This window comes from Cenococcum geophilum (genome assembly GCF_001692895.1).
Source record: "Cenococcum geophilum 1.58 unplaced genomic scaffold K441scaffold_8, whole genome shotgun sequence".
Taxonomy (NCBI): Eukaryota; Fungi; Ascomycota; class Dothideomycetes; order Gloniales; family Gloniaceae; genus Cenococcum; species Cenococcum geophilum.
The window spans coordinates 1,721,958-1,733,426 of NW_027137566.1; the positions used below are offsets into that span (position 1 = coordinate 1,721,958).

At 40.5% G+C, this 11,469-nt stretch overlaps 2 protein-coding genes across 2 annotated transcripts; both read left to right on the forward strand.

Moving 5' to 3' along the window:
- Positions 1 to 6,025: 6,025 nt before the first annotated feature.
- On the forward strand, positions 6,026 to 10,347 carry K441DRAFT_545723 (uncharacterized protein; the record flags this gene model as incomplete). Its single annotated transcript, XM_067642826.1, has 2 exons — positions 6,026 to 6,099; positions 10,092 to 10,347. The coding sequence occupies 2 exons, from the start codon at positions 6,026 to 6,028 to the stop codon at positions 10,345 to 10,347; spliced, it is 330 nt and encodes a 109-aa protein (XP_067507532.1).
- K441DRAFT_654944 (uncharacterized protein) lies at positions 10,242 to 11,034 on the forward strand. Its single transcript, XM_067647760.1, has 2 exons — positions 10,242 to 10,582; positions 10,643 to 11,034. The coding sequence occupies exons 1-2, from the start codon at positions 10,464 to 10,466 to the stop codon at positions 10,845 to 10,847; spliced, it is 324 nt and encodes a 107-aa protein (XP_067507533.1). The 5' UTR covers positions 10,242 to 10,463; the 3' UTR covers positions 10,848 to 11,034.
- Positions 11,035 to 11,469: the final 435 nt, after the last annotated feature.

Consider the following 11,469-nt stretch of genomic DNA (forward strand, 5'->3'; position numbering starts at 1 on the left):
AGATAGTATAATCTTACTAAGAGATAATATCGCAGTAACAGTATAAGCATAACGTTGCGCTTATGAAGAAAAAGGAATTTTAGGTATAATAAGTAATAATATTAACTAAATTAATTAGATGGATATTATACCTCTAGTAAACAACTTAAAGATATTAAGAGTCTTTAAGGATAAAGATAAAGAGGAGGGGGATAGTATTATAAACGCTTTAAGTATAATATTATAACTACTAGGAAAGGAGTTAAAAGAAGCTAGTTAGTTAATTTAGGTACGGTCTAAGATGGAACCGCTAGAGCTATATAATGAGGATTAGTAACTAAGGTTATATAATATTATACGCAGTATACGCAGAGTATGTGGGAAACGTATGTATAATACGTATAATACGTATATTACGTATAAGGAGAATTTCTTAGGAGTATGGTTGTATATTTAAAGGACTACAGTCCCTATCTAAATAGTTCTCTTCTTTATAATAAATCTTAGAATATAATTAGAGTTAATCTGTTAGGCAACTACTCTACCAGTTATGTTTACATTGTTGACTATTTTATACCTATATACCTAGCCTATTAATAAGTCTACCATAATATTTCCTACAAGGCTTCGTTATAATTAGATAATTAGATAATAAAATAGCAGCTAATAGAGCTTTAATTAAAGCTGTAAGAGGGCTTATAACCTGTTAGGGTACTAAGCAGGCTAATGGAATGATATATATAATACTCTATAAGGAAGAATCTTAGGGGGTTAAAGACCCTGAGAAGGTATCTATATAATGGCCCGCGCGCTATTACGTGACCTAACACGTGACATGCTGTAGAGCTTAAAGAGACTGTCTAAGTACCCCCCTCTACTAATAAAAAGTCGTTAGATTTACCGAATAACACCCTTATAGAGCCTCCATATTGAATATAGAGCTGCAACCAAATATGCCCTTAGCTTTTTAGCTTTGATTTCCATTAATAACAAATGCCCGATCCTCTTGGCGTTGCTACTGGTATTATTAGCGTCTGTCCTAGCCCTATAAGGTATACGACTTCTTCTAAACGACCTAAAAGAAGATTGCTAATGCCCCTAAAGCTGTTAAAAGCCTAAAAGAGGATCTAATCTTGTTTAATCTGGCTCTTTAATTACCGTAAGCCGTAAAAGATTCCAAGTAGGAGTTACTTGGTGAAACAATAGCTAACTGGTTAAAGGCAGCGATTAGCAGTTTGCACTAAGGCTTATAGTATACTCTGTAACAACCTAAAGCACTAGACCAGATATTCTGCAGAAGGGAAGCTGTTATAGCAGAATAGAGCCAACGTTGGCTTCTTTAAGGAGCGTTAAATAAAGGCCATGTTTAAGCAACTCTAAACCTGCAAGACCACTTTTAACTCGGTAGTTGGTAAAGTGACTTTATATGTTTTTATGATTAAGTTCTCGCCAGAACGAATATGCTAACTATAGTTATATAGATATTAACTCTATCCGCTATGCCCATATTTCCAAGGAGATAAGAAGAGAATTTTATTAAATACTTAAGCTATTACGTTAACAGACAGACAGTTGGTAGAAGTGGAGAATGCCTTAGGAGAGATACGTCTTAGTAGTTTTGGGCCTAAAGAGGAACCGAATAAGTAGGGTAGAACTAATGCTGTTAAGCAAATTAAAGCGGAATAGGCTGCACTTGGCTCTTTGGAAAGTGCTTAAAGAGCTACTATTAAAGGTATAAGAGGAGGGTATAGCAAAGGCTGCGAGCGAAAGCCAGAATTGTTCTACAGAAGTAACTTTTGGAGATAATAATAGCAGCATTTAGATAGGGATCTGCTGAGATCTATAACTACGACCTCTATTAAAACTTACGCTTAACCCTATAAAGCCTTAATTATTTCCCCTTAAAACCTTTTTGATGGTGTTAGTGGCATTTCTGTATATAGATTGCTTTTTAATATACCTAATCGCATAGGGTAGTATAAAGCTTAGCCTAACCGGCTCTATTATGGCTGTGCTAACTTAGAACCCTCCGTTGCCCTTTATATACCCTTTTGCCCACTAGCCTGTAAAGTTTGCCCTTTAATATCTAATTCCGTTATAATATAAGATAAGATGATAACCTAAGCTAAACTAGGCTTACTGTCCCTAAAAGTGACTACCGATTCTTTGGAAACCCCTAGGTGACTACGCTGTCTTCTTTTATTAACTTTTGGCATTACGTCCTACTTATTAGTATAAAGCTTTAGTAATAGGCTTTGATAAGTTAATAGCGGAAGGCTACAGTTTTGATGACCTATTAGATGGGGGGCTATATGATATTCCTAAAAGCGTCAAAACGCAATCCTTTAATAGCGCTGGGAACTCGAGCGATGCTGCCTTCTAAGAGTATAGTGAAAGCTATGGCGAGGAGGCTGCAGAGCCTCTTTCTATCTATTCTAGCTTTACTACGGCCCTTACTAACTAAGCGGCAGCACAGCTCACCTTTGCAAACACTGAAAGTCAAATCTTCCCTACTGGTGTAGTAAACTACTCCTAGCCTAATATAAGCTAAGCTTGTTAAATTAAGACTGTGGAAACCTATTAACTTTTCTTTAGACCCCCTATTAAATATTTATAGCATACCTAAACTATTAAAACATTGTCCCTTCTATAACTTATTCCTAGTGCCTAAAAGTCTAATATAAATAGGAGACGTTTACTAGTCCCGTTTCCTTTCTTAGACTAATGTTAGACTATAATTCTAATTAGGTAGCCGACTATTTTAGGATGGCTTTTGGAGCGAATATGGTAACTACTACTTCTCTTTAATAAGTTTCTTCGGTTCTAGATGTTAAATAGCGTGGTTTCTATAATATACTAGACGCAAATGCTCTTATAGTATTAAACGCCTAATATAGAATTGTGTATCGTCCGAACTAATCGTCCAGTCTTGTTACTATGGGCCAGTTGCACAAGATATAGTTATTAAATAAGAAGAGGGAGCACAATAGATCTTCCCCTTAACTACCAGAATCTTATTAATCTAAACGCTCTAAAGGGGCTTTGCAAGCACTGAGGGACAGTCTAGACAATGCGGCCGTCCAGATGTGCATATAATGGCTTTTACTCTATCTAAACCTTTTGCCTAGGAAGGATCATATTTATGCCCTTAGCTGCTTAATAGGATACTCTTATAATGCTATAGAGCGCTGGTTCGGGGAAAAATTGTGCTTTAATAATTCTGGCTATATAATAGGGTCGAGCAGCTCTATATCCCAGGCAAAAACCTCTAGTAAGCATACATTAACATCTTAGCGTGCATGCTCTATATCTATTATAATTGTAAGTTACTCTACTAATTATAATAATATTAGCGACGAGTACTGCCATCGCCAGACTAGCCAAGCTCGCGCGTAGCGTTAAGTAATGGGACTTTAAAACTCTAGCTATAAACCGACTTTGGACCTAATACTGTTGTAGGGAGTACGTAAAAGGCCTTTCTAGTGTATCTCTAAGTGTGGAAAGTGTTTCGCCAGAAAGTCTAATTGGGAAAGGCATTTACGAGCTAAATATTCCCAAGAAGGGTGGGTTTGCACTCTAGATAGGGAAGTGTGGATTAATAGGGTCCGCTATTACTCCTACTACGGCGAAGAGAATCTATCGTTAACCTATGTGTCTGAGAATTACACAACTCGTCTTAAACCCGGACGGCGAGTAGTAGGGTATTGTAAGTCCTACTACTTCCGCCGCGAGCACTATAAGTAGTACTTTAAGAAGATCTATCTAATACTAACCTGGTCAAACTATAAAACCTAGGCTCGCTTTAATATTAAATGCCTATTCCTAAAGTACTGTGGCTTCTGTATCCGTGATTTCCTAAAATGGATTTAGGATAACCTTATTACTTATATTAGAAGACATTTCTAAGAAGATAAACTTAATATGTTATAATAGAGAGACTTAAGCCCTAAAGCTAATAGAAAGAAATATAACTTCTTTAACAACTACCGCTATGACCTAAGAAACGACCCGAAGAATAATGACTATAGTGATGATAACGATAATTACGATTATAGCTATGGCGGCGGATCCGGACTATTTAGGCGGCTGGCCTTTTACGTATAGCCCTTAGGACAGACACTAGCAGCTTATAATAGCGGCTAAGGAATATTAAGGGTTTATACTACGGCTGAATAGATCTTACCTTAAGTTACCTGGTGGCGGAAATAACCTTTACACGTGTTCTGGATTACTGGTGAGGCCGGGATAGGCAAGTTGATTCTAGCATCCAACCTTGTTTTGTAGGCTAATATCGCGATATAGGAAGCATCTTATGCAACACCTACTGCTCTAATGTATTTCTAAAGCCTTTACCTTGTAGATCGCGGTGGTTTTGCTACCGTTAATAAAGTCGTTAACTGCTAGACTAGCTGTGTTTTTGCCCATAAGTTCTACAGCCATAATATAGCTAGAGAGGAATATTTTGCTAGGGAATTATAAGCGTATAAGGAGCTAGCTTATAGCTATATCCTTAAGCTGCTTGGCTTCTTTATATATTCTAACCTGATATATCTACTCTTTCCCCTTGCTGATATGGACCTTCGCCGGTATCTTACGACTAGAGTATCTGGTTTACCTAGTGCATCTCTAGAATTCTAGACGTTATTCCTTAGAATTACGTCTGCTCTGGAGTATATCCGTTCTTTGCCTTTTAAGAAAGGGTTAGGGTTTAATGTTATTATAACTTGACCTAGTTGGCACGGAGACATTAAACCCGAGAATATACTCGTTTTTAAACAGGACCTATGGAATTTCCCTAACCTAAAGATTGCAGACTTTAGTTCTTTTTTATTCTAGGGAAAGACAGTCTTAAGTAATAAGCAACAACCCGTAGCTACTAGGGCTTATACTGCTCTAGAAGTTTACTAAAAGCTAACCGTTAACTCTAGATGTAATATATAGTCTTTTGGTTACATACTCCTTAAAGCTTTTACTTAGCTAATATAAGGAAGCTTATTTTAACTTTACTAGTACCGAGATAATAATTTTAAAGGCTGTAAGGCGTACTAGGAGAACTTAGCAGAGTCTTACTAATAGCTAAATATCCTTTAGTAGGGCGCCTAGGAGGATAACCTTAAGAGGATTGACTTAATTAAGTTTATAATAAGCTATAACCCTATTAGACGATCTATAGTAAGGGGAGTATGTAAGCGCCTAGTGTAGATTTACCGTCTCTAGTTACTAGGACTAGAAAAGGTAATTTAAAGGGTAAGTTCTTGTTTGCCCGCTAGCATTTATATAACGGCTTTACCTTTTTTTTTGCTGCTGGTGGAGGATCTTGGAGCTGTTGGTCTGTTAGTAAAGCAGGTTTTTTTATATATTGCCTGCCTTAAGAGGCCCCTAACTATATTAGACCTCCAACGCGCCTTTACTATAAAAATTAATGCATCTAAACTTAAGGATGGGAATATCCCCGAAATTAAAGATATAGTTAGCTTAGTTACCGTTAATAAAGAGAGCGATATTATCCGGTTAGTCTACTATATAATATAGGAATACTTTAAGCGGGCGTTGGTGTCCTGGCTCCTAGTTTTTGCGCCACCGGGCTACGTGCCTTGTAGCTCGGACTTACCCTAGCAAGAGCATGCTGAGAACTTGGAGCGTGTATAGAGAAGTAATAAGTAGAGCGAAGGTCGAGACCAAAAGATTATCTACGCTTTAATAATGCAAAAGGCACGCAATACCGCTCTTTAATGCGTTAAGAATAATAACATTATTGCTGGTAGCAACTGGGCATCTCTCCTGGCCGCGGCTCTACACGCCATTTTAATAATGGCCATCTTGCTGAAAACAGCAGGGATGAAGGCTGCCGCTGGCCTCGAAATCGAAAGCCAGGAAGTGAAGGATGAGGAGGGCAATGTCAGACGAACCCTGCCGTTAGTATTGCCCAATCCTAAATCCAGCCTCGTCATCTGACAGCTCGGCTCTCAGGTCAAAATTCTTTTACACTAATCTGCAGCACTGCAGCGACGTGGGGTGGCTTGCCTTTCTCGATGCGCAGTACGGCATGAGCAGTATCAGAGCAACAGCCCAGGGCGTCCTGATCATAGAAGGGGTGGTTAAGGCAGCGGCAGGCAATGGGTGGAGTAGAGAAGGAGCGGGCAGTCTCCGGGCACATACATCCCACACATACAAGATTAGTAAGCGCTTACTAAGTCCCGCACGGGCCGCTATTAAGAATGCGGAAGAACTTCAAAAAAGCATGTCCTTACCGCAACTTACGCCATAGAATATCCATGCAACTATATAGTAAATAGACTAGTTTAGGGCACGGAATTGATAGCTTATTATGCAGACTAAAAGTCCTAAACAGCTTATAAAGTAAACATTAGTGCTAGGCTTGAAGATATAACGCCAAATCGGACGACTTTAATAGCAAGTTTCTGGAGGTTTTCTACTATAAAGTTGCTCTAAATCTATACCTTACAAAGCCTATATCAGCTTCCTACTATATAGCATAGCCGATAGCTCTTTGTTTAATATCGATTCAACTCTTTTTGACGTCAATAAGCTCCTACAGCGTCGCCCTGCTGCCCATACTGCCTCTACTGCCCTAGTGCGAAAACCTAGTAACCGCCAGAGCAACCCTATTGAAATCCTTAATATTCCACCCCCCCTTTATTAGGCTGTTCCGGCCGCTTGGCATAAGGTTCCTTAGGCTCCGTTAACTCTATCCTAGTTTCGCCAGCTATAGCGTACAGTGCACAATCGTCGGGCGGTTATAGAGAGCTTAGCGCAGGCCTCTACACAGAAGTCGTTCTCTCCTCTGCCCCCTCCTATAACTCTACCCCCTAGCCGTTATAAATATCACGCTACTTCCACTGCTTCGGTACACGATACAAATAATCCTCTTCTACTATGGCTTTAATCGCCGTCGCTAAAAGTTAAGATCTAACGTCCAGAGTAGCAGCCAAACCCCCAGTTGCACCAGGACCTAGCTCCGGTAGTAAAAAAGGTAGTTAACTCTATACCCACCTACCACCTTCTAGAGCCGTATAATGGCGAGATCTTTAAGGATACTAATGCCGCGTTTAACCGGTACTAGGACTACGCTTTTAGCAAAGGCTTCTTTATTATTATACTGTCCTCTAGCAACGAAACTACCCTACGGCCACACTATATCTTTAGCTGCAAATACCATAGTATGCACACCCGGAATTACCGTAAGTTAAATGACTTCCGTAGTAAGAATAGCAACCGGCAGCGAGAGGCTACTAAGGTACACCAAAAGAACTGCGGCTGGTGTATTCGGGTGGCCTAGAAGAAGCTTCCTAGCTATGTAGGTGATATTAAAAAATAGGTAGCGACTATTAGGCATACCAAGCACTCTAATCCAGATACTCTAGAGGCTCTAGAACACGACTTCGTTACAAATCCTCTTACTTATATTGGCCACCAGGATCGACTACCAGAGGCTAAAAAGGCAGCTGCAGCAGCCTACGCTCTTAGGGCAACTTAAGAGACCTATCTTACTACATAGCGTCAGCTTTCTGCCCGAGAGTTATATATAAGTAAAAAGAAATACTATAGCTTAACGCGATCATTAAGCGGCCTTCTTAGTAAAGCTAAGGGCCAGCCGCGAGCGCTCAGCGCGCTTAAGCTACTTCTCCACTAGCATAGATTTAAGTACCGGTCTCGATATACCTACACAATTAATCCAGAATTAGGTCGTCTAATTGCCTAAAGTCTCTAGCAGCTTATATTCTGGCTTCCTATCTAGGTAGATTTAGCGCAGAGGTTTATTACTAACTTTAGCTGCTAAATAGATGCTATATTTAATACCAATCAATCCAAGCTCCTATTGGCTATTATTACTGGCGTTACTAATATAGGGTCCTCTTTTCCAGCAATGCAGTTATTTATTAAGAGCGAGTCTTAGCTAGATTAGACCTTTTTACTAGAGTCTACTTAGCAGAAACTTTGGAAACGGCCACCTAAAGTTATTATTGCCAATTTTGGTAAGGGCCTTATAGCCGCCTTATTAGTAGGGCAGTTAATTATAGTTATTCTCCAGTACTGCCAGTGGCATACTATAAAGGCAATAAAGAAGCGGATTAATAAGGGGATCTAGATAAAGGTCAAGAGGCCGTATAGCTACTTGGCGGAAGAGAGAAAGGTAATAAAAGAACTATTTTAGCCCTACCTAAAATCTAAAACGGTAGTAGAGCTTAAAGCCAATCAAAAGGCAGTCCTAGATAAGCTACACCTATGCGATAAGGTGTGGTTTTAGACTATATACGTTAAAAAGGAGAGCTAGATAATTACCTACTATATTAGGTAAGTTTTATTTTAAGCCAGAAAATAGGATACTAAAGGGCATCCTAGAAATAAATTTTACTATAGGCCGGCCCATAGTAAAGCTTACCTCTAGAATGCCTTTAAGCATCCTGCTCTCCAGCTTAAAAACCTTATTTTAACGTTAACTTTTCCTTAACCGCTTACTCCCTTACCAGATACCTTCCAAATTTAGGTGTAGCGGCAAGCTAATAAGGTGAGGGTATTAATGGAGGATTAAAATACTTTACCAATTATTAATTAAGCCTTAACGATACTATAATTAAGCTAAAGAGGTGGATTTCGATATTATGCAAGGAGTTAATTAAATCCAAATATACGTCCGAAATGTCCCTCCCCCAAATTATCACCCTAGACCTCTTTTAACACCACTTCGCGCAGATTAACGGTGTAGTAACATACTACGCGCTTTAGCGAATCTTTAACTTTATATATAGCGCGAAAGCTTTAACAAATAAGGAAAAGCAGGAGTGGGCCGATTGGGAGTAGAAGTAGGACGACTACGACTGTGAGGACCCCTACTAATATGGCCTCCCCTGTCGTTATATGCTTATTCGGTGCTTAATATAAAGGCTTCCTATATCGCCGGCTTTAATTTACCCTTGTTGGTATATTGCAACAAAGCTAATTACCGCTCTAGATTGGCAGCCGCAATATATTAAGGATATAGCGTTCTAGGGCGACCCTCTACCAGGGCACCCGGAAGCTCTTACCAGGATCCGGCTATTAGTTCTCCGCCTCCTTAATATTATTAAGGACCTTCCTACTAAAGAAATAGGCGAGCTTGCTAATAAATTTAAAGACTTTAAGGTAGCCTAAATGGCTATTTTAATTAGATAGGCAGAGCTTTAATCACTACCTAAGGGCGCTCCATTTAAGGTTCCTTAAAAGGCTCACTGGCAGCCACCACCTAAAAAAAAGCACGGTAAGGCTAACTAGCAGGGCAAAACAAGTACTAAGGTTACTAAACGTGCTGCTAATATAGCTGAGCAAGAGCTCTAAAAGGAAAGGTAGGAGGAGGCCTAGAAGTAGAAGGAGAAGGTAAAGTCTAGACCTACTTAACCGAGCAGTGGTATAAATCTTAGCTATTTTCTAATCCAAAATAAAGAACCGGCCGATGAAGTAGATAAGGATATTAAGGAGGATGAGGAGCAACCGTTTAACGAGCCGTCGGTGCTATATAACGAAGTTTTAGGGGGGTTAAAGGACGAGGTGGTTATTTTGGAAGCGGAGGAGGACAACGACTCGTGGCTTAATAACGCGGAAGTACTCTAAGGTACCATATTAGACGACCCTCACCAAAATATTGGTAAGAAGGAGCCTATTGCGAACTATTTGGCATCTAACAATTATTAAGAGCCGCCACCTCTTCTACTCTATTAATCTAGTAGAGCGGCGCGCACTAAAGCTCAAAGGACCTATACTTAATTAGCCTGTGGTAATTTTACATTAATCTTAAGTAATACTGACAAGGGTCCTAGTGATACTAAGCCAAAAGAGATTATTATTCCGTTAAAATTAAAGCAACCGCGATAGGGAGCTTCTGCAGACGCGCATAAGGCTTATAAAGCTAGCACACTTACTATTAGGTCCCCTCAGGCCAAGCGAACGCGTGGTAATAAAAAGGGAAAAGATCCTATTAAAATAGACGGCCGAATATTGGAGTATTACACATATAAATAGTGCTTTGTTATTCAAATTAAGTTCGCGATAGCGGCCTGTGCGGGACTTAGTAAGCGCTTACTAATCTTATATGTGTGGGATGTATGTGCCCGGAGACTGCCCGGAGAAGGAGTAACGACACTTCTACTCGATCGAGGGGGGGTCGACGTCTCGATTACAGAAGGGGTGGTTAAGACAGCGGCAGGGAATGGGGGAAGTGGGAAAGAAATAATGACGCTTCTACTCGAGCTAAGAGGGAACGAGGTCCAGATTACAGAAGAGGTGGTGAAGGCGGCGGCAGGGAATGGGAGGAGTGGAAAAGAAGTAATGACGCTTCCGCTTGGGCGGAGAAGGGACGAGGTCCAGATTTAAGAAGAGATGGTAGTCCAGATTGCAAGAAAATTTGATAAAAAAGTGATGATGCTTCAACTCGAGCGAAGAGGGGCGAGGTCCAGATTATAGAAGAGGTGGTGAAGGCGGTGCAAATGATGGAGACGTTTAAGAGCGTGCTTGGTTCGGAGCATCCAGACACGCTAACCAGCATCGGAAACCTGGCGTCAACGTTTTGGAATCAAGGTTGGCGGAAAGAGGCCGAAGAGCTAGAGGTGTAAGTGATGGAGACGAGTGCAAGGGTGTTTGGTTCGGAGTATCCTGACACACTGACCAGCGTGAACAACCTCGCGTTTGAGTTGAGGGCGGTGGAAGGAGGGGGAAGAGCTAGATGTGCAAGTGATGGAGACGTGTTTAAGGGTGCTTGGTTCGGAGCATTCTTCTATACTTACCAGCATGACCAACCTGGCGTCGACGTTTTGGAATTAAGGGCGGTAGAAGGAGGCCGAAGAGTCGGACATGTAAGTGATGGAGGCGCTTAAGAGGGTGCTTGGTTCGGAGTATCCAGACACGCTGAACCGCACGGCCAACCTCGCATTTACGCTTAAGTTTTAAGGCCGTACGACGAAGCTATTTCCCTAATGGAAAATTGCTTCCAGCTGCGGAAACAGGTCGTTGGGCCTTAACATCCTTATTTAACATCATTGCTTAAAGCTCTAAATAAGTGGCAAATAGAGAATATAGAGATAGGACTTTAATGCGAAGCTAGTGAAAATGTGGACTAGGTCGAGCTCCGTAAAGCATGCTTATATATAATATCTAACAGTAATTAAAGTAATTTGGTGTTAGAAGTCGCCACATTAAGTAAGGAGGGTGGCCGACCTGCACTGGCTATACCCTTGTAATAAAGCTAGATATGTATACCGAAAATCTTTTAAAAGAGGAGGATATTCATCTCGGATATTCTTTTATTCAAATCCTAGTCCTTTATTTAGCTAGTTCCCGCTATAAGGCGGCCCCTACGGCCCACTAAACAAAGCCCTAGAGCCCTAATAGCTGCTTTAACCCCTAAACGCGTATTAGTAACACTACCTCTAGATCTACTAGCAGCTCTACTAAGACGGACAAGGAAACTAAACGCGAAGGTATAAGAGGCCTAGCAGT